The sequence below is a fragment of the Gorilla gorilla genome, chromosome 4 (assembly GCF_029281585.2).
Source record: "Gorilla gorilla gorilla isolate KB3781 chromosome 4, NHGRI_mGorGor1-v2.1_pri, whole genome shotgun sequence".
NCBI classification, from domain to species: Eukaryota; Metazoa; Chordata; class Mammalia; order Primates; family Hominidae; genus Gorilla; species Gorilla gorilla.
This window is the reverse complement of record NC_073228.2, coordinates 100,927,376-100,949,185: the sequence shown is the minus strand read 5'-3', so window position 1 is coordinate 100,949,185 and position 21,810 is coordinate 100,927,376. Positions and strand designations below refer to the sequence as shown.

The following is a 21,810-nucleotide window of genomic DNA, read 5'->3' as shown; positions in this document are numbered from 1 at the left end:
CAGCATTGGCATCAGGAAGGGCTGGATGTGAAAACCATGATGAACACTTGGACACTGCAGAAGGGTTTTCCCCTAATAACCATCACAGTGAGGGGGAGGAATGTACACATGAAGCAAGAGCACTACATGAAGGGCTCTGACGGCGCCCCGGACACTGGGTAATGCTCCTAGAGTAAAATTCGTTTTGTTGTCTAGGTAACATCTGCCTTGTAGGATGGAACCTTGCTTTTGAAATAATGCCCTTACCGCTATTGCTAAAATATTTCAGCTGCATCTGTGTATCCTATGAAGTTGACTTATACTCCCTGCCCCCATCTTCCCAAAAGGATTAAGGAGGCTTTAAACCTTGGTTATTCTCAGTAAAGTTGACGATGTAATTACTTTAACATTCTCATATTTTGTAATTTGATATGATGGTAATTTCTGGTTACTGGCTGCAACTGCTACTAGATTACAATAGTGCCTAGCATTTGGTTAGAGCTGAGGACAAAAGAATTTAGGTGATTTCCGAGAATGATGAGAGACTCAGTTGTCTTCTTCTGAGTTAGATTTGGAACCTGTTTGTCAGCTTAATGCTATAGAAGAATATTATTAGAAACAAGATGCTGCAACTTGATTGACCCTGGATGGATACCGTTAAAAAATTCTTTTATCTTGAAACAATTTCAGACTTATAGAGAAGTTACAAGAATAACACAACAAATTCCTATATATCCTTTACCTAGATACATGTTAACTCTTTACTCCTTTACTTTCTTCACCTCCCTCTCTCTCTCTTGCTCTCTCTCTCTCTCTATATGTATATGTTTGTGTGGATATATATGTGTGTGTGTATATATACATATATATGTGTATATATACACACACACATATATATGTGTATATATATATATACACCTCCCTCCCCCATCTTCCCAAAAGGATTAAGGAGGTTTTAAATCTTGATTAATTGATATCCATCTATCTACATACATACCTATATACATATGTCTGTATGTATATACTTGGCATATGTTTTTCTGAACTGTTTGACAGTAAGTTGGTGACATGATTCCCCTTCACACCTAAATGTTTCAGCATAGTATTTTCTACAAAACAACATTTATGGCCGGTCACAGTGGCTCATGCCTTTAATACCAGGACTTTGGGAAGCCGAGGCAGGAGGATCACCTGAGGTTAGGAGTTCGAGACCAGCCTGGCCAACATGATGAAACGCCATCTCTACTAAAAATACAAAAATTAGCCGGGCGTGGTGGCGGGCGCCTGTAGTCCCAGCTACTCAGGAGGGTGAGGCAGGAGAATCACTTGTACCCAGGAGGCGGAGGTTGCAGTGAGCCGAGATCGCACCACTGCACTCCAGCCTGGACAACAAGAGCGAAACTCCATCTCAAAACAAACAAACAAACAAACAAAAAACAAGAACATTCAGTTATATAACCATAGTCACAGTACAATTATCAAAATTGGGAAATAAACTTTATATAATACTATTATCTATAAATCCCATTCAACTTTTTCCAATTGTCCTAAAAATATCCTTATAGCAAAATAGAAAATAAATTCTGACTTAGGATTTAATACAGGATCACTTATTTTATTTAGTTGTTGCATCATTTTGGTCTCCATTTTTTTCTGAAACAACTCTTCAGTCTTTTTTGGGCTTCTTGATATTGACATTTTTTGAAGAGTACTGGCCAGTTATTTTATAGAATGCCTTTCAGTTTGGATTTTCTGCTGTTTCTCCATGATCAGGTTCAGCTTACGTATCATTGACAGGAATCCCAAGGAGGTGATGTTGTGTCCTTCCTAATATACTATTCAGGAGGCACATGAGTCCTGAAGTTAGGCCTCTGAGATGCAATCAGCCAATCACTGTAAAAAGGCTTTCAGGGTTCGCGTGAGTCCAAATTCTTAGCTCTACTCAAGGAGTCCAAGAAAAGGAAATAGTGCCTGAGCTGACACTCCCTACAAAGCTGGAAAACAGACTGGGGATGTTTTGAGAGCTTGGCTGTAGCAGTTTTGGTACTATCTTGTTCTAAACTAACCAGTGCCTGGCACATGATAGGTGATTTAATAACTGCTTGTTGAATTGAATCAACAAATGAACAATCCACCTCTCCTTTCTTTTAGGTACCTGTGGCATGTTCCATTGACATTCATCACCAGCAAATCAGACATGGTCCATCGATTTTTGCTAAAAACAAAAACAGGTAATTTATTTTGGAAACTACTAGTTTGATTCAAGGAGGAATGTGAAAATGTGTAGGATTAAAGTGCTGTTTCTTTTGCTATTTATCTTGGTTAAAGCAAAAGGGATCAGATTGAAAATGCTTTCTGGTTTCAAAGAAGAATGGCCAATATCTTGCCAGATAGAGATTGTAGCTGAATTATATAATGCTAAAAAGGAGGGATTACCAGTGAACATTCACTATTACTTTGTTAACATTACTGGGTTATATCATATGTATGGCCAGAGATGTAGTTGCCATTCTTTTCATAGATCTGTAAATCTCACAAAATTGATGTCTAAAGCTAGTGTTAGCTTTTGTCTATTGAGTTGCTGTTTTCTGGTTTCTGAGAGAAATAAGTGATGTTTTCAAATTTTTCAGTATTAAACTCTTCTCTAATTTCCTTGCCCAATCTTGGATGAGAAAAGCTTTCTTCAGGCAAGGGAGCAAATGGAGCTTTGATTTATTTTATTTACTCTAGATGTGCTCATCCTCCCAGAAGAGGTGGAATGGATCAAATTTAATGTGGGCATGAATGGCTATTACATTGTGCATTACGAGGATGATGGATGGGACTCTTTGACTGGCCTTTTAAAAGGAACACACACAGCAGTCAGCAGTAATGATCGGGCGAGTCTCATCAACAATGCATTTCAGCTCGTCAGGTAATACACGCTGCACAAAGTCATGGTTTATTTCTGAAAGCAGCTGTTATTGTTCAAATTCTTGATTTCTAAAGACAAAAATGATTGATTGATAACAAGAAGTTGAAAGGTGTTTTCCTCTAAGTTCTTCTAACAACCCAAGATTGCTTTTAGCCTTATAATTAACCTCCTGTCTGTGACTACTAAGGCACTTGAAGGAAGGAATCTGTATCTTAATCTTTCTCATTAATAATTCAGATCATACTGAGGCGGAAGTGCAGATAACCAGGAGATCAACATCCTGGCGAAACTCCTTGCCTTGTCCCTGCGGCATGGTCCCGCAGCTTCTTCTGGCCCCGCTATACCGGATCAGGTTTCTCCCACCACTGGGTCTTTATAACAGCCTTGAAGTCTTCTTAGAAGACTAAGTGACACAGGCCCAAGTTGTTTGCATTACATTTCTTGGGTTAAAGAAGGGATTTTTTTTTTCTTTCCTAAACCAGATACCTGAACTTTGCAGCATCTTTATGGAATATAGCTCATAAAATGTAGCCCAACCAAATGATCTCTGAGTGTGTGAGGACAGAATTAACACTACCCTTTTTTTTTTCCGTCCCCCATGACAATGGTTTTTAAGGAAATGCTCCCAAAGCCTAAAACTCAAACTTCTTCAACATATGTAGGCAGACCTAAAGTCCTAAGAGGAAGCATGCAGGTGGGAAGGATTATCTCTTTCTCCTCATACCCATATCCTTCTGGCCTAAATTTTGAGTGCCTTCTGGTTCTTCTCACCACCATACTGGGCCTTCTGAAGTGAGAAAAAGCAATGGGGGAGAAAGTTAAGGGTTGCTTACCTAGCTGTTTCTTTCTGCCTAAAAAATTCCCCTCTGTAGAATATTTCTGCTTGAGCCTTAGAGGGCTTCTTCTTTATTTATTTTTTAACTTATATAATATACACCCTACCACTGAGGTTTTTAACACTAACCCACTGTAATGAAGGGTTTCTAAGGATATGCAGTGTCTTTGAAATGGAGAAGAAAATGTGTTTCCTCCAGGAACTCATAGTTTTGACAAGATGATAGTCTGTTTGACCAGGCTTCCTAAAGGGTCTTTGATGGAAATCCCTTGCTTACTCTAGAAGTTCAGCACACAGTCCAGTGTTTCACAGGGATAGATGCTGATGTGCTTCCTTTCCGGCTTATCCACACGTTAGCCCTAGATGTTACTGTTTGAGAAACTTCCTCCCTAGTGTAAACATGCCAGATGTTGTGTTATATGTGATAGAAAAGAGACTTACATAGTAGTTATCTGTTTGTTTATTTATTTTTTGGAGATGGAGTCTCACTCTGTCGCCCAGGCTGGAGTGCAGTGGTGCCATCTCAGCTTACCACCTCTGCCTCCCGGGTTCAAGTGATTCTCCAGCCTCAGCCTCCCACATACCAAGTACCTGCCACCATGCCTGGCTATTTTATGTATTTTTAGTAGAGACGGGGTTTCACCATGTTGGCCAGGCTGGTCTTGAACTCCCGACCTCAGGTGATCCACCTGCCTTGGCCTCCTAAAGTGCTGGGATTACAGGCATGAGCCACCGCGCCCGGCCGCAGTTATCTATTTATAAGGGACATTTATATCTGATTGCTTGTTTTGCTAGAAGATTAAAATATATTTTGAAGCAAAAAGTTGACTTCCCGGATTTACTTTTAAACCACTAACCACAGTGTCTCTTGGTCAGCATTGGGAAGCTGTCCATTGAAAAGGCCTTGGATTTATCCCTGTACTTGAAACATGAAACTGAAATTATGCCCGTGTTTCAAGGTTTGAATGAGCTGATTCCTATGTATAAGTTAATGGAGAAAAGAGATATGAATGAAGTGGAAACTCAATTCAAGGTAAAAGCCTGAAATAAAAGTTATGTAATTATTATTTGTGTTAAAAAGTGTTAATCATTGTGTGTGTATGTGTGTGTGTGTGTATCTTTATATACATATTAAGGAAAAGCAAATAAATATTAGTTCAGTATTTAGATGGACTAGCAAAGATTTTGGTTTTATTTGGCACTAAAAATAGGAATGGCATTCTTAGACTCTATTTAATTTGCATGGATTTGTTATTTCCTTCCTTTCACAAACCTTTTATTTCATTTTCCTTTCCTATTATGATGGCTGACGTTCAGATTTTCTGGGACTCTTCATGGTACTTGAGGAAGAGGCACAAAATTGTTATGCTTGGCAAAATGTCCTGAAGTCTTGTTGCATAATTTGCTCTCAAAATTTAGTCATGTAAACTCTCTTTGAGTTTGTTTTAAAAGTGGCAATTCATCCTGACTTTAAGTAGATAGGATATCTTATAAAAGTTTGTTATGAAAATATGAAAGTCATTCATCATTATTTATTGTTTTTGGCCCTTTTATAATTAAACAGTGCTGCATGATTTATACAGTAAAAGTTAGATTATGCTTTAAAAATTAGCCCCCATCATCTGAGACCATAATGGATTATATTAACATGAAATGACCTGTGACAATACTGGTCCCTGTTTCCCTGTACAACGCCCTCAGGCCTTCCTCATCAGGCTGCTAAGGGACCTCATTGATAAGCAGACGTGGACAGACGAGGGCTCAGTCTCAGAGCGAATGCTGCGGAGTCAACTACTACTCCTCGCCTGTGTGCACAACTATCAGCCCTGCGTACAGAGGGCAGAAGGCTATTTCAGAAAGTGGAAGGAATCCAATGGAAACTTGAGGTCAGTCCATACTAAATAACCAATTTGTTGATGTGAAGGGTATTTTTTCTGTTTTCCATCATTGGTACTAAACATTAGGGAAAACAAAAAGTTTAAGTGTCTCCCCTGCTGCCCTTTTCTGGAAAATAAATTGCTTTTTAAGATTTATCTATGTATCTCGTAACTTTAAGAAATGCTAGGAGGGAACTTCTATGCATAAAAGTCAAATATCTGGGGAGTTAGGATGGTATGGGAATAATTCTCATTTTGTATAGGCAATGCAAAATCGTATTAAACGGTGACAGCCATGCCATAGAGAAACACATGCATTGTATTTTATAGTAGTTTCTTTGGGCTTCCAAATTCTCTGACAGGGATGCATAGTAATTGCTGACACTGTCTAAGCAAGGTAGGATTTTACCGTATCTGGAAATCCCTATTCTTGCTACACTTCAGTCCTTTTTATATTTGGAGCTTAAACCCCACCCAGGAAACATTTATGCCAACAACCTACATGCTTCAGCTTAAAGAAATCCAAACAGTGGTCCTACTGCAGTCCTGACTTGTGATCATGGTGTAAATTTTGAATATAGTTTGAATTTCTTTTGGCTTGAAAGGTGATCCCCTATGGACTCACCCAGCATCATTAAAGTATTTAAATATGTAGGTATTTATAAAAATGGCATTTCACATTACATTTTTGAGAAGGCTACTTAAAACCTAATTTTAGATATTTCTCTCTTGCCTTTTTTTTATAAAGTGTAACTAGGCCAGGCGCGGTGGCTCATGCCTGTATTCCCAGCACTTTGGGAGGCTGAGGTGGGTGGATCACGAGGTCAGGGGATCAAGACCATCCTGGCTAAGACGGTGAAACCCCGTCTCTACTAAAATACAAAAAATGAGCCGGGCATGGTGGCGGGCGCCTGTAGTCCCAGCTACTCGGGAGGCTGAGGTAGGAGAATGGCGTGAACCTGGGAGCTTGCAGGAACTGATATCGAGCCACAGCACTCCAGCCTGGGTGACAGAGCAAGACTCTGTCCTAAAAAAAAAAAAAAAGTGTAACTGAAGGAAATCAGTAGTTTTTGTTTATATTTCCAGGCATGCTTCTCTGATCATGGGGAAAGTTCAGCAGTTCATAGTTAGTCACCATTATGCCTCTAAACATACTTACTGCATCTCAGATTCTCACCGAGTGTGTTCCTTTCTATAGCCTGCCTGTGGACGTGACCTTGGCAGTGTTTGATGTGGGGGCCCAGAGCACAGAAGGCTGGGATTTTCTTTATAGTAAATATCAGTTTTCTTTGTCCAGTACTGAGAAAAGCCAAATTGAATTTGCCCTCTGCAGAACCCAAAATAAGGAAAAGCTTCAATGGTGAGTCCGTCATTCATTCATGTTCATGTGGCCAAGGGAAATTAGATTAGATTAGATCATTCTGGCATCTATTTTTGTTTTCTTGGCCAGGAATTGTCTATCCTGCTGGGAACATACTGCAAGTCAGCACACATCTAATGAGAAAGGCAAATAATTAGGGAGAACCAGGTGTTAGGAAAAATATTTAAAGGTGTATACATTTGTGCATCTTTAAAATGACAACATATTAAAAATATTTACTAGAGCTACTCTTCCTTAACTATTCTTTTGAGCAAATGAGAGGGTATATGAGAATGGGTGTTATGAACACTATATAAATGTTAGTTTTTATTATGTAGCTATAGTGGGTTTATCAGGATTGTGGTTACCCATTTATCTTTTTAACCTTTGTTACTGGCAGATTTTTTTTCCTTTTACAAGTAATTTTATTGCAGTGATTCATAACTGTTTCATCACCTATTCATTGCTAACATTTCTTTTCTTAATCCTTCTAGGCTACTAGATGAAAGCTTTAAGGGAGATAAAATAAAAACTCAGGAGTTTCCACAAATTCTTACACTCATTGGCAGGAACCCAGTAGGATACCCATTGGCCTGGCAATTTCTGAGGAAAAACTGGAACAAACTTGTACAAAAGTAAGTGGTGCCAAAATTGTGCTGTGACTGGATAAGTTCATAACCTTACTGTGTTTTAGCCTTGCTGTTTGTAAAAGAACAGTAACAGTCTAAAGGTACTTTTTGATTGAAGATAGGCAGTAGAAATACCTAAAATATTTGTAGAAAACATAAAACTGGACTTCAGTGCTAACTAGTGAATCTGGACAGGGATGTTTTCCATTCCATCTGGCATAACCCCTTCCTGAGCCCATGGACATATCTGAAGCCTTCCTCCTCACAGTTCAGCCCAGGCCTTCCATGAACACATTTGCTTGTTCACATCTGTCTTTGTCTAACTCTTATAGCATTTCCTGCCTCTGTCATTTTCTGTTGGATACTTAACCTTTTATTAAGCTGTTGGTGTGTATTATTCTTTACAGCTAGATCTTAACCCATTGGATAGACATCATATTTTGTATTTTTCACACCGATCAGTTTTTAGCTGAAAGCTATTATATATAGGAGGCCCTTAAAATATATGTTAAATGAATAAGTATTTCACAACCCGCTTTTGAATATTTCCCTCTCTAGGTTTGAACTTGGCTCATCTTCCATAGCCCACATGGTAATGGGTACAACAAATCAATTCTCCACAAGCACATGGCTTGAAGAGGTAAAAAATATATCTATATATATATATTTTTAAACATAAATGAAAATTAGCTAATTAATATGGGGTAGACAAAATACTTTGAGGGTGTGGTGAGTTAGAAATGGATTTTGTCATTTAGAAGTTATTTTTGGATGCTATGTTGTTGACAGCAGCATAAATCAGTTGCAATTAAACTAGTGAAAACTGTGCCTCTTCTCAGACACGTTAAGAGGTCTTAGCTCTGCCAGTAAAAACCTTAGGACTTGAAGAAAATTACTTGAGACAATTAGTCCTTGTTTAAGGATGTTAAAAGTGGGCACTGAGGTATAAATGACTGAAGTGGTCATCCAGCTATTGCTAAAGAGGCAGGTCTGGAATCTAGGTTCTTTATAAACCATCCAAGTTCATGGTTCCCTGTCACTTATTATATAACCATCTACCTTCAGAAAGAATTTCAGGCAGCTTTAAGATCCATGTATAAAAGAAATGTTAAAATGAATGACAAAAAGATACATAATGGACAGGTGATAACCATGTGAGGGACTTATGGCTGAGGATAATTCTCGCAATTGTCCCCTGAATTTATCACAGACATTCCTGGAAGTCAAGGAAAAATGAGGAATCAGTATGAGTTATTCTCATTGTCTGGTAAAAGGGAACATGAAGCATACACATTTTCTACAAAAGCAGACTTTTCTTCAGTCCTAAACTCGAGGACTTTGATGTGTGGGCCATTGAGTTCTGTGGTGTCCCTTCTATAATAAGGTTTCCTATAGTAAAGTCGTGGAACAAATTTTACAAGGCTCTTAAACTGTGGTACATTTAGATAAAAGCTGAGAGGCTAATATTAATTTTTTTAGGAGTGGTTCCATTGTGTAGTCTGGTTACACTATTTTCTAGCTTGAGATGGGGAGAGAGCTTTGGAAATGGAAAAGAATGAAGGGTTGTTACAGTCTCATAGCTTTTTTCCAGTTTTCAATAGCCTCATCCAGGCTTGTAAAATTAACTTGCATATAATAATTCAAGCTTGAACTCCAGCGAGGTCTAGAGCAGAGATACTCTGTGTGATGACTGAAGAGCTGTCCAAAGGCTTGACCAGAAAGGTAGTCATCTATAGACAAGATCTATAGCAACAAAGCATTTCATTCATTCACTTGTATTCTCATTAATTCATTCAAGACATATATGCCACACATGGTTTTAGGTTATGGGGCTATAACAGTGAACAGACAGACAAAACCTTTGCTGTCACGGAGCTGAAATTTCTGCTGTGGGAATCAGACAATTACAGACAAATCAACCAATGTCAAGTAGTTACATGCTCTGAAGATGAATAAGGCGAGGAGAGTGATTGGGATAGAGGGTTAGTGCTGTTTTATAGGATGATTAGGAGACATTTGAGAAGATATCGAAGGAAATGCCAACATCTAGAGGAGTATTGTGTGCAGAGGAAACATCAGGTGTGAAGACCCTGAAGCAGGGCATGAAAAGTAAAGAGCCCGAGATGTTATCATAATGGAGAGCAAACGACGGACATATAAAATACGGGAGTCATCCTGAATCCTTTCTTCCCCAGACATCTAACTACGAAAGTCCTGCTGGTCCTCCCTCAGCACATGCACTGGATCTTGCGCACTTCTCTCTGCTCTTACCCCCATTCAATCCTTTCTCATCTCTTGCCTTGCCTATTGCAATAGTGTCCTAACTGGCCTCCCCCTTGCCACTTTGCCAATAGCAAAACATTTTCCACATTTAAGACTGCAAGTCAGCCCATAACTCACCCTGGCTTCTTGAAACCCTGCCTATTGTTCTTGCAGTAAATTCCAAATCCCTCCTTCCCATGTGTCCATGACCTTGAAGACCTGGCTTCTGAGGACCTCTCTGGTGCCAATTCCCACAGGCTCTCCTGGTTTACTCTCTCATAACACTGCAGCCACTCAGCCTCCTTCTGCTCCTGGGCTACCACATGTTTCTCCTGTCTTTTCTCCTGTCTTCTCCTCTGCACTTTTTATTCTCTCTGCCTGGCTTGTCCATTCTCCAACTTTTCACTAGAAAGGGGCATTTTATCTTTGAGAGGTCTCGGCTCAAATCACCTTCCCCAAAACCATGCTGTTCAATGCAGGCCACATCTCCTCAGTTACTAGCATACCCCTGGCATATTTTCTTCATAGCAGTTTATTTACAGTAATCATATTTACTGCTTGTATACCCCAAAAGACTGTAAGCTCCATGAGGGGAGGATGCTTGCCTGATTCATTGCTGCATCCTCAGTGTCTAGCACAGTAATTACAGCAGAGGGATGAATAAATATCAGAGTAAATATTGGTGAACAAATGGATGAGGTTAAGTCCCTGATACATGCTGGGTTTGGGGCTTTGCACTTTACCTGCATTATATAACTACATCCTTCACCACTGCTCTTCATTTTACAAATGAGGAGACTGGCTTCCGTAGAAGTTAAATCATTTGCTCAAATCAAATTAGTAGGATAAACCTGTTTTCCTATCCCTGTATTGTGCTACTTATTGCACAGAAATTGTTCTTAAAGAGCCAAGTCTGAATCAAATATTCAGTGGAGATGTTGCATTTCCAAGGCAGGTGAAGACAGAAGAGATGATTTTGGGTCAGGACACGGGTAAGAGTAATGGTTAACAGCTGGCTTCGCTGTTGTAGAAGGTCTGTTTTTAGTGGAGCTATCATGATGAGCTCCTTTAGGATTAATGATTTGAGCAATTAGTAAAATTATTGATGTGCTTTGTTGAATAGTGCTCAAAGTGATTTTTAATTGACTGTGAATTAATCTTGCATTCTGAGAGCATATGAAACAGTAGGTTGAGCTACAACTTAAAGTAGACAGTGAAGTGTTTTCCAGGTTGCTACAGCAGGAGGCTATGCCTTCTGCTCATTGAAAAGTTGTACTGTATTGACATATAATTTTAAAACAACTCTGCATCATTTAAAATTGAATTCTGATCTTTCTAAAACCCATTCCTACTCCCCTCTTTATTCCCAAACTAATAATATGGTATTATGACATGGATTTCTAAGGAACTGGCTGTCTGGAATCTATGCTGAATAAATAATACATCTTGGTCTACATTCGCTTCCTGAATACCAAATCAAAAATTGATGGATTAATGCTGTGAAAATTTATGGGAAAAGGATAATAACCCTTTAAGGTGAAACAGAATCGCACAATGGTCAATCCTGTGGCAAAGCCAGCCTATCTGTCATGTGAGCTCAAGGGGTTAATTAAGATACCCAGAAATGAAACAAGAACAAACATATTTTTCAGGAGATAGCCAAGAGTTTCTTATCTCTTTAAAATCATGGGGAACTTTATGTGGATTTTATCTTGAGACAACAATACATGAATTGTAGATTAGGATAAAAAAATTGGCAAGGTTTGGGTCTTACCGCCATAACTTGCTAAGAATCCCATTCCCCACAGTGTTTCTATAATAACATACAAGGCCAGGCCCATGGAGAAAGACAACACTTACGTGGTGGAAACTGTTTTGCTTGGCAAAGAAAAGACTCCGCACATTCTGCTTTTTAGATATCATGTTTTTAAAAAACGAAGTTTGCATCTGTGGCAACAGAATAACACATTAAATAGACACAATTAAACCTTAATTATAAAATGGTAAACAGTGAAGTCTTTTAAAGTCTGGCAACTGAGAATAAACAAAAGAACCGCAGACAAAAAACAGAACTTGACATCATGAGGCATGAGCTCATTTCATACAGCTTATGTGTACATAATCCTATTCAGACAGCTGGGACTGCCTTCTATATAGAATTTTGACAAATGCTGGAATTTTGGCTTCAGTTTTAACTAAAGTTACATCTGATCAATGTAATAAAATCAATTTTTTAAAACCCACTTTTTCCTCACAAGGTAAAAGGATTCTTCAGCTCTTTGAAAGAAAATGGTTCTCAGCTCCGTTGTGTCCAACAGACAATTGAAACCATTGAAGAAAACATCGGTTGGATGGATAAGAATTTTGATAAAATCAGAGTGTGGCTGCAAAGTGAAAAGCTTGAACGTATGTAAAAATTCCTCCCTTGCCAGGTTCCTGTTATCTCTAATCACCAACATTTTGTTGAGTGTATTTTCAAACTAGAGATGGCTGTTTTGGCTCCAACTGAAGATACTTTTTTCCCCTCAACTCATTTTTTGACTATCCCTGTGAAAAGAATAGCTGTTAGTTTTTCATGAATGGGCTATCGCTACCATGTGTTTTGTTCATCACAGGTGTTGCCCTGCAACATAAACCCAAGTGTTGGGTTCCCTGCCACAGAAGAATAAAGTACCTTATTCTTCTCATTTTATAGTTTATGCTTAAGCCCCCCAGTGTCCAAAACCCTGTACCCCACGTTTATCATTCATAAACTGTTTCATCAGTCTCCTCGAAAGACTCTGAATAGTCGACTACTGAACAATGAACACCTGGATCTGAGACTAAGCCGGACGATGACTGGGTTAAAGCTCTCCCGGCTCACCCCTCCAGACCCGCTGCCCATCCCTTGTCCTTGCTCCATGCCCAGGGGCTGACTTGTAAAGGCCAAGTCATCAAGCTTTCTTGCCCTTTGGATGTTGGTCAGTGGGGAGCCAGAGAGCTGGAGCTGGGGTCGGAGGAGGTAGTAGGTGGAGGTGTTCTTCCCTGATTCCCTTGAGGGATGCCTCAGGCTGGCCTCCCCTGAGGGTCTTAGCTCTGAGAGGGGACCCTCTTTTCCACACAGCCTTCTCCACCTCTGGATTTTGGTAACTGCTCCCTCCTCATCCCTTCAGGATTAGTGGCCTCAGTGGGAGTCTGGCTTTTATTAGTCCTGGCGGACTTGTGGTTTCCACATAATGTGCTCGCACTTTTGCAAAAAATCTTTTTATAGAACCCTCCTCAGATAATTCTGAGTGTCATCTATTTCCCTGACTGGTACAGTATCTCTTCTGAAAAAGCAGAGTGCATTCAAGTCTGTAGGAAAACCCTTTTCTCAGGGAGGTGATTTTTTTTCTCTCTCTGCTTCTTATTTGGCCTACTTTACAATTTCTAACTAGTTACTGGCATTTACTGACAGTAAATTATCTCAGTCACCAATAAATGATAGTACATTGTGAAACAAAATATTTGCTCATATTAGCAAATAGGACATTCTTTGGCTTTGAAGTCTTTCTTTTGTGAAGACTTCACACACAGTTGCTGCTCAGGTTTTATGTATAGATAATAATAGAAAGCACAGTTTACTAACATGGTAAACCAACGGAGTTCAAGTCAGATAATACCCTAAGAATTAGATTTTATTTCTTATTCTGAAAATTTACTTGCTACACAGGGACTTACTTATCTAACCCATAGTGTGCTCTGTTGCTGACTTGATTCAAGTTGCAGCGTGTTTTGTGCTGACGCTAAGGTGCGGAAATCCTCACACCTGGCAAAGGAGAATTCAAACTGAACTTTTTGAATATAAGGCAAAAACTTCAAGATAAGGGAATATGATTGATATGAAAAATGTCAAAATGTGTTCCTCTAATACACGACACAATAGAGTGACTTCTGGACATAAATCTGCCATTTATTAAATTATTAAACCATTCACCACAACAAATAGGTATAAAAGTGGAATTGGAATTTTTATACTTATTTGTTGTGGTGAATGGTTTAATAAAAATATAAATCACTGGTAATTTCCACCCCAAACTAAACTATTTCCCTTTTAAAAAAATACACAACCAAGATTTTAATGTAAAATATTTTGCTTTAATTGTATTTTATGCCTTGATTAATGAAACATGGAAATATTGATTTTCAGTTTTGGTCACCTGAGGAACCTATCTTTTTGCTTTTGGAAAAGCCCATTTTCTAAACAGATACAATATTGCCACAACAATGTGCAGAAACCTTTTTGATAATAAAAATTGTTCTTTGCCTCTAAGTGGATATTTATTTGCAATTATTTTCTGCTAACTAGACTGTAAAAAGGGCTGCTTTAGATCCTGTAGCTTACTCCAGTTATTAGTTATTAACAAACACCCAAGTCTCGAAGATATTTCTAATTAAAAAAGAAGGCATATTCAGAGTTCTTTTTAAATAAATGTTGTTTACTTTTATAGGCATCTTTAAACTTCTGGATTTTGGTATGCCATTTAAAAATACTTCTAGATACACATGGAAATTAGTAATACTGCAGCCGTATCCTTGCAAACACATCTGTCAGTGTCAAAGGTTTCAAGGTTTTTCTTAAAAAAAGAAAACAAAAAAGCAAACACCTATACTGCCCAAATGGGAGGATTAGATACATGGTTAGAAATCCCTCAGGAAAAGTGTTTTTTCTTTTCTTGTTGCTGCCTTAAAAATAGAATAATGACTATTTCTGATGGACAGAGACATAGCATTTTAAGCTGGTGGTGTGTAAAATCCCATAGGTATGTGCATGACTTTCAGAGAGTATTTGGCGGGGGAGGTTAACAAGATGTGGTGCCATTTATAAGCAGTGTTATTGTTTTTGCTTGCCCCACTGCCACAAGTCAGCTAAGTCATAACAAAAGCTTCAAACTGATGCTAAGGAAGGCCATGCCCTTTGGAAACAATAAATTCCCAATCTGTTTTATGTTATGTACCTGACATCTTTTCCTGCATTCTCTACCAGGAAATAAAGATGAAATTAAATATCAAAATTCTAATCGATGATATCAGTGCAATGTTCAGGAACTATTCATTAAGATATTAGAAAACCATTCAAAGTGGTAGGACATCAGAGCCTACTTCTTACATTGCTGTGGGAAAAATGCAGATTTAAAATTTAATATATATATATAATTTTTTTAAAAGCAGAAGTTTCTTTTTATATTTGGTAAACTTAAGTTCCATAAAGCCAGATGCTATACAGTGCAAAGACTAATGTGGCAATAGCTCTAAGGACACAGTTGCTGCTCAGGTTTTATGTATAGATAATAGAAAGCACAGTTTACTAACACAGTAAACCAACAGAGTTCAAGTCAGATGAGTACCCTAAGAATTAATTAGATTTTATTTCTTATGCTCGAAATTTGCTACACAAGGACTTATCTAACCTTTATTTTGCTCTGTTGCTGACTTGATTCAAGTCTCAGTGTGTTCTGTGCTGACTGTAAGATGCAGAAGTCCTCATACCTGGCAAAGAAGAGTTCAAACTGAAAAGCGGTTTGGTGCTTCCTGGTTTGCCCAGGTTACCTGTTATTAATTTATTATTAGCAGCCCAAGAGGAGATATGTGCCCAATGTACAATATCTTATGTTTGACTTATAAACATTATCCCAAAGCAACATCAAATAACAGTTCAAAAGCCCAAGAGGAAAGGGGGTAATAAGAAATCAGAACACTGAAGAATGTTTAAAGCATTGTTTTCTAAACACTAACAAAAAAAATTAAGCGCAAACTGAAAATACAAATGAGATTTACAGGCACTGTGTGTAGAATGTGCAAAAATTCACTTAGCTTTTCTTTTGTTTTTTTGGTGTTGCTTTAAGAAACTTTATCAAATATATTTCTTACAAATATAAAGCTTTCTCTCCCAATTGAAGGCAATTTAAAAAATTCAAAGTTTATCAATACTCAATACACAGGTGAACCAGTCAAATTCATTTTCTTTCTGGAAAAGAATAACAAACCAATATTTAGGATGTTCAAAGACTCAACAAAAACCATTCTAGAAATCACCCAGAACAATTGTTTTCTGTTGCCAAAGCCTTTTGTTCTTCAAAAGTCACCATCCACCAGCTGAAGATTTTACATGCAGATACCTTAAAAATTTCAAATAAAAAATGCAGTGAATCATTTAATATGTAATTTTCTTGTTACAGACATAGTAAATATACCACTTAGCAAAAGCATTGTATAACAGACAAGAAGGAATTTCCTATAAGTAAACATGAAAGTGGATTAATAGAATTTTTTTAATTTTGGGAAAAATGTTAGAGCAGTTCTACCTAATATAGCTCCTTTTTCCTAGGAAATAAACATGGATCATGGTGAGAGAGCTGAACCCGATTTAACCTATACTTTGATTTCTTTTAGGCTTTGGTCAGTAAGTGCTTGTATGCTTTTAAGGCTTACATTAAGCCCTCTCCTTTCTGAAGATTAAGATAAGGGCCCAGTTCTGAAGATCTCAGAAATCCCTTCAATCTGTCCAGTTTCTTCAGCAATCATAAATTAGAATCAAACACAGTACTTTACTTTCCAAAATAATGACAAATAAAAATGGCCAATCTTTTCCTTTGCCCTTGTTCCCAAAACCCTGTAATTTCCACCAGACTCTAAAGGGTACTTCTCCCCACCCCACCACATATTGGTATTTTGGGGAATGCCAATATCTTCAGGACATTTCGCTAAGTTGTAACATGCTAATTTTGCTTTGCCACAATAACCTGCAGTAATGAGCATTTGGATTTCAAAGATTCAACTAGCCTCAGATGGTCATTCTAAGTGCCTGGCCTAATATTTTTAAAAGCTTTTAATTATAAGATTAAGGTTTTTAAACATTTCAACAGCAAACTCATCCCATTTAGTGCTTTCAGAGAATGACCAATTACTCTGTAGATCTTGCAGTATGCATTTCATGCCAATACTGTAAAGTGAGCATGAATTACTCAAGAGGTGGACTTCACTTCTCTCATCCATAACACATAAATTGGCAGAAGATACAGTTGTCTTCATTTACAAATAAACACCCAACTTACCAGATACCTTAACTTGTATTTCTTTAATCATCTTTTGGCTTGGAAGTTTCCTCTGTTGTCTAAAAGGGAAAGCAAAACCATCCATGAGCTTTCTTTTCTGTATTAAGTATGAGGAGATGGCCTTCTCAGAATTAGGGGACAAAAGATGGCAGTCAGTGGGGAAAAATAAGATGGTCCTTTCAGTTTCTCTTCTTCATCTGGCCAAAATATTGTGAGTTCTTCCTCCTCAAGCTTATAAGCTAAAAATAACCTTAAGTGATCCTGATCCTAAATGTATCACTCTCAGCTTTATTTTTTTAAGGCTAGGGTAGGTTATAAAATATGCATAGGTGTTCTTAAATGGCAATGTTTCATTCTGTGGTGATCCTTCCTTTCCTGTACATAGGGTCATGGCTGTCCAGCAAATCCACTCATCATAAAGGGTTATTATGCTTTCTATTATTTGTTAAAGGGCTGATTAAGTACTTCGTATAACTGAAATTAAATAATAGGCAAATAAGTATTGAATCTGAGATATAATGGCATAACTGTCAATTATCTATGCTGTTTCCTATATCCCTTAAGGGAATCTACTACAGGAAGATTTTAATATATTGTTTTAAAAGCTTTGGTGTAACTGGACTATTGTCTTTAAAGCTACACCTTTAACTCCTCCTTATAGCCAGGGGATCATAGTAATAATCATTTAAATCATATGTTCTTGGAATTGGAGGGGACCTAGAAGTTGTCTAATCCAATTTTCATTTCTCATCACAGCTTGAGTAATTTTAATAATAGGAAGTTTCCAACTTCCATGTTCTAAAATCTATATAAACCACATACTATGGTGGTATTTTAATTAGGGCAAGAAAGACAGGCAAAACACAGGCAAATTGGGTTGTGTCAAGAACATTCATTTAGGATTTTAAAGCACCAGTTACTTAAAAATATATGTATCTATACAAATTCAATTACTTTACCAAGCCATGCTATGGGATAGATAGTACTTTAAGAAATTTTATTCTAAATAGATTCCAGTAAGAAACTAAATGACTGAAATGATAAACCCCACTCTGTGTAACTGCTAAACTAATTTGTAGTATATTTACTGCTCCATTTACCTTTGCTGAATCCTTTGCTTTACCTCCATTCTTAGGTGCTTTGGAGCTGGAAGCAGCCTTCTTGCACTTATCCTAAAGCAAAGGAAATGTAATGAGGCTATGGCTATCACCAATCCATCTAGCAATTAACTAGGCTGCAGTTAAATTAATCCAGACCATTCTGAGATCTCCAATTTAATTAAATAATGGAAGACTTTGGGTGTTTTTTCATGATTTTTTTTGAACAACGGTGTCAGAGAATTGTTTAAAGCAGGAGGGAAAAAGGATAGAAATAAGGAGGGAAATGTGGGTGACATTGATGCTCTAATTCCCGTGGTGCATGACTCACCCAGACCTTATTTTGCTAATCAAAACAGAGCTTGTCAATAGATAATAAATGTTGGCAAGGGTGTGGAGAAAAGGGAACCCTAGTACACTGTCAGTGGGGATGTAGATTGGTACGGGCTATGATGGAAAACAGTATAGAGGTTCCTAAAGAAATTAAAAGTAGAACTACTATATGACCCAGTAATCCCTCTTCTGGGTATATACCCAAAGGAGATGAAATTATTGCCTTATAAAGATATCTGCACTCCCATATTCACTGCAACATTACTCACAATAGCCAAGATATGGAACAACCTAGTTGTTGATGAATGGATAAAGAAAATGTCATGTATATATACATAATGGAATATTATTCAGCCTTAAAAAACGATATCCTACTATTTGTCACAACATGGATGGACCTGGAAGACCTTATACTAGATGATATAAGCCAGACACAGAAAGAAAAGTGATTTCACTTATATGTAGAATATATATAAAAGAAAAAGCTCAAAAACACAGAGAATAAAACATGGCGACCATGGTAGGGAACAGGAGGAGGAAACAGAGATATAGGTCAAAGGATACAAAATAGCAGATATGCAGAATGAACAAGTGTAGAGAGTTAATGTATAACATGAGGACTAAGGTTAATAAAATTGTATTAGGGATTTTGTTAACTAAGTAGATTTTAGCTGCTTTTGTCACAAAAAAGTAGTTGTGTGAGAATGACAGATATGTAAATCTGCTTCCCTACAGTAACCATTTTATTATTTCTATGCATCCCAAACTACCATGTTGTAAACCTCAAATATACACAATAAAATGTATTTAAAAAACAAAATAGAGCTTGTCTCGATCAGGACTGGCTTTTGTGTACCAAAAGGCAAAAAAAAAAAAAACCCCAAAAAAAACAAAACCCTGTTTTCAGTGTTATGGGGGAGAAATGAACAATGGGAAACAACCAAGGAAAGCTGGAGCAGGTTACATACAAAAATAAAGTCCATTCACCAAAAAAGGCATTACTTACGAGTTACCAGGGGTGAGAGATAGGATGCTGAAGTGGTCTAGAAATTAAGCTACCCAGTATGGAAGGGCTGACAATTCAGTGATCGAGAGCAGTGCCTTAGAACAGCCAAAACAATAGCAAACTGAGATCTGCAGAATTAACTCTTCTGAAACTAACAAGGAGGTACTCATTTCACGTTTCCTTCTATTTGATTTACAAGAGGGTGTAGCTTGAGGGAAAATGCCTCACACTTGTTGAATTACACAGTCGTTTCTCATTCACTTTTAATCATGTTTTGAGCACCTGCTAAGTACCAGGCATTTTACTAATGAGGAGCACAGAGGTAAAAGACACATCACTACTGTATGAAATGCATAGCTCAGTGGTGTGATACACAAGCACAGAGAGGTAACAGAGAGCAAGGAGGGCATGGAAGAGAGGCCTCTAACTTTGGCCTGGGAAGGGAGAAGAAGTAAGACAAGAAAGTTTTCCCTAAGGAGCTGATGCTTGAGCTGTGCCCTGAGGAATGAAGAGTAGACCAGTTGGGCTAAGCAGACAGAAAAGGGGAGGAAGCTCCAGAGAGCAAATGAGCATGAGAGTGCCTGATGTAGTTAGGGCCTGCTCTCACTTTAAATGAACACAGACATAGCATTATTGTGGCACAACCATATAGTGTGGAGATAAAAAATGGTGGCTATGGAAATTACAAAGTAGCAGTTAAGAAATAACGTTAAGCAGTGTTTTATAAGTGGACTGTAAGTATAATTATGTAAAACATACATATAGAAAAAAAAGGAAATCCACAAAATAATACTGTTTTGGGGGCAGTGGAATTATAGGCATTTTTTCTTTTCTTCATTTTCAGGTTCTCTATATCATTGTTTGATTCATTCTACAGTTTAAAAATTGTAAGGGCCAGGCGCAGTGGCTCAAGCCTGTAATCCCAGTACTTTGGGAGCCAGAGGTTGGCAGATCACTTGAGCCCAAGAGCTCGAGACCAGCCTGGCAACATGGCGAAACCCCATCTCTACAAAAAAATACAAAAATTAGCTGGGTGTGGTGGTGCACGCCTGTAGTCCCAGCTACTCAGGAAGCTAAGGTAGGAGGATTGCTTGAGCCCAGGAAGCGGAGATCGCAGTAAGCTGAGATCACACCACTGCACTCCAGCCTGGGCTATAGAGTAAGACCCTGTTACAAGACAGACAGATAGATAGATCAATCAATAAATAAAACTTATATGTATGTACACATACACACACACACATTTCAAAGAGTGAAATGTGAAAAAGCACAGTACCTTTGCTGTGTTCTGTGAGGTTTCTGTAGTGGAGGGACAGCTGTCCAGATCTCCTGAGAGAGCATCAATGGGGTCTTGGTCATCTGCAGGTTTCTGAGATATGAGTAGAAATAACCATCAGTGAAGAAGCAGAAGGCAAAATGCAATATGGGGTCTTTTCCCACATCACTTACAAATAAAAGATGTTTCTATAAGAAAAAAACTGACTGACATTCTTTACTAATAATAATGTAAAGGAGATAGAAAAACAAGAAAATCTTGATGGCTTTTTTCCTGTCTACTCTTTAATACACGTTGCTTAGCATTCTCTGAGCCTCAGTTTTCTATCCTAAAGGGCTTTTGTGAAGACTAAAAGAGAGGTAAACAACAGTCACACACATTTATATGCATGCTTTGACAAAGTACCAGGCACAGAGTAGGCATTCAATATGTTTTAGTTTTCTAAAATGCCAAATACCCCTATGGCTAGAATAAAACAAAATTTAATGGAAATATGTTCCTATGGTCTTTACCTTTGAATCCTCTGATTTCTTTGTAGGTGGCTTCACTGGTTTGTCCTTAAAAAGAAGGCAGACTATTGGTTAAGCATAGATATTTGTAAAGGTTTACTTAGGTTTAGGCAGTAGAGAATCTATTGTCCCATGACTTGACTTGGATAAAATGGAGTGTAGACTTGCAGTAACTAATAAACCTGGGTCCCCACTATTTCTTTACCAGCTTGCTTAATTACTATTCTTTGTAATCATTTCTATAGACTTGGGGGAAACATATGAAAGGGTCTGGTCCTGGAAGTGAAAGAAACACTATTTGTGAACCTTCTGCCATCATGTATTATCACTTATAATTCTACTTAAAGTGTTATAAAAAGTTACTTGTGTTTTTACATCTTATTTACTATAGCTTATTACACTTAGAAAGTCATCAGGGATTTTTCCCAGCTTCAAAGGCAAGGGCCTTAAATAATAAATTTCCCAAAGAACGCAAGCAGGGTGAGTTGGTACTATCAAAGTGGGAAGGGCTCTAGCAGGATGTGGAATTGCTATCTTGAGGAATACTGAATGCAAGCAAGGAGAATTGGTTCCTGTAATAGGAGACCCTGAAGCTGACAGTGCTATTTAAACCAGGAATCATCTTACTCACCAAAATGAATCAGTACAGAAAGAGAAGGG

At 37.9% G+C, this 21,810-nt stretch overlaps 2 protein-coding genes and 1 long non-coding RNA gene across 45 annotated transcripts in view; 1 reads left to right on the top strand and 2 right to left on the bottom strand.

The window, feature by feature from the left end:
- The window catches only part of ERAP1 (endoplasmic reticulum aminopeptidase 1), a 51,635-nt gene that overhangs the window by 23,791 nt on the left and 6,034 nt on the right, over window positions 1–21,810 (top strand). For all 11 annotated transcript variants that reach the window (XM_055387186.1, XM_031011715.2, XM_031011714.2 and 8 more), the window contains exons 11-19: window positions 4–158; window positions 2,131–2,210; window positions 2,710–2,893; window positions 4,605–4,761; window positions 5,430–5,614; window positions 6,804–6,965; window positions 7,460–7,600; window positions 8,153–8,234; window positions 12,115–12,262. In XM_055387186.1, the coding sequence (XP_055243161.1) occupies window positions 4–158; window positions 2,131–2,210; window positions 2,710–2,893; window positions 4,605–4,761; window positions 5,430–5,614; window positions 6,804–6,965; window positions 7,460–7,600; window positions 8,153–8,234; window positions 12,115–12,262 (1,294 nt within the window). The remainder of the gene's footprint in view (window positions 1–3; window positions 159–2,130; window positions 2,211–2,709; window positions 2,894–4,604; window positions 4,762–5,429; window positions 5,615–6,803; window positions 6,966–7,459; window positions 7,601–8,152; window positions 8,235–12,114; window positions 12,263–21,810) is intronic.
- LOC134758440 (uncharacterized) lies at window positions 9,061–12,119 on the bottom strand. The gene is made up of 2 exons (XR_010133632.1): window positions 11,717–12,119; window positions 9,061–9,337 (listed from the first exon to the last, which is right to left on the bottom strand). It is a non-coding gene; the product is annotated as an uncharacterized lncRNA (long non-coding RNA).
- The window catches only part of CAST (calpastatin), a 112,763-nt gene continuing 104,903 nt past the window's right edge, over window positions 13,951–21,810 (bottom strand). For all 33 annotated transcript variants that reach the window (XM_055387188.2, XM_019027442.4, XM_019027439.4 and 30 more), the window contains 5 exons: window positions 21,154–21,198; window positions 20,642–20,734; window positions 18,030–18,101; window positions 16,930–16,988; window positions 13,951–15,993 (listed from right to left, as the gene is read on the bottom strand). In XM_055387188.2, coding sequence (XP_055243163.1) covers window positions 16,953–16,988; window positions 18,030–18,101; window positions 20,642–20,734; window positions 21,154–21,198 — 246 coding nt within the window. In that variant the 3' untranslated portion in view covers window positions 13,951–15,993; window positions 16,930–16,952. The remainder of the gene's footprint in view (window positions 15,994–16,929; window positions 16,989–18,029; window positions 18,102–20,641; window positions 20,735–21,153; window positions 21,199–21,810) is intronic.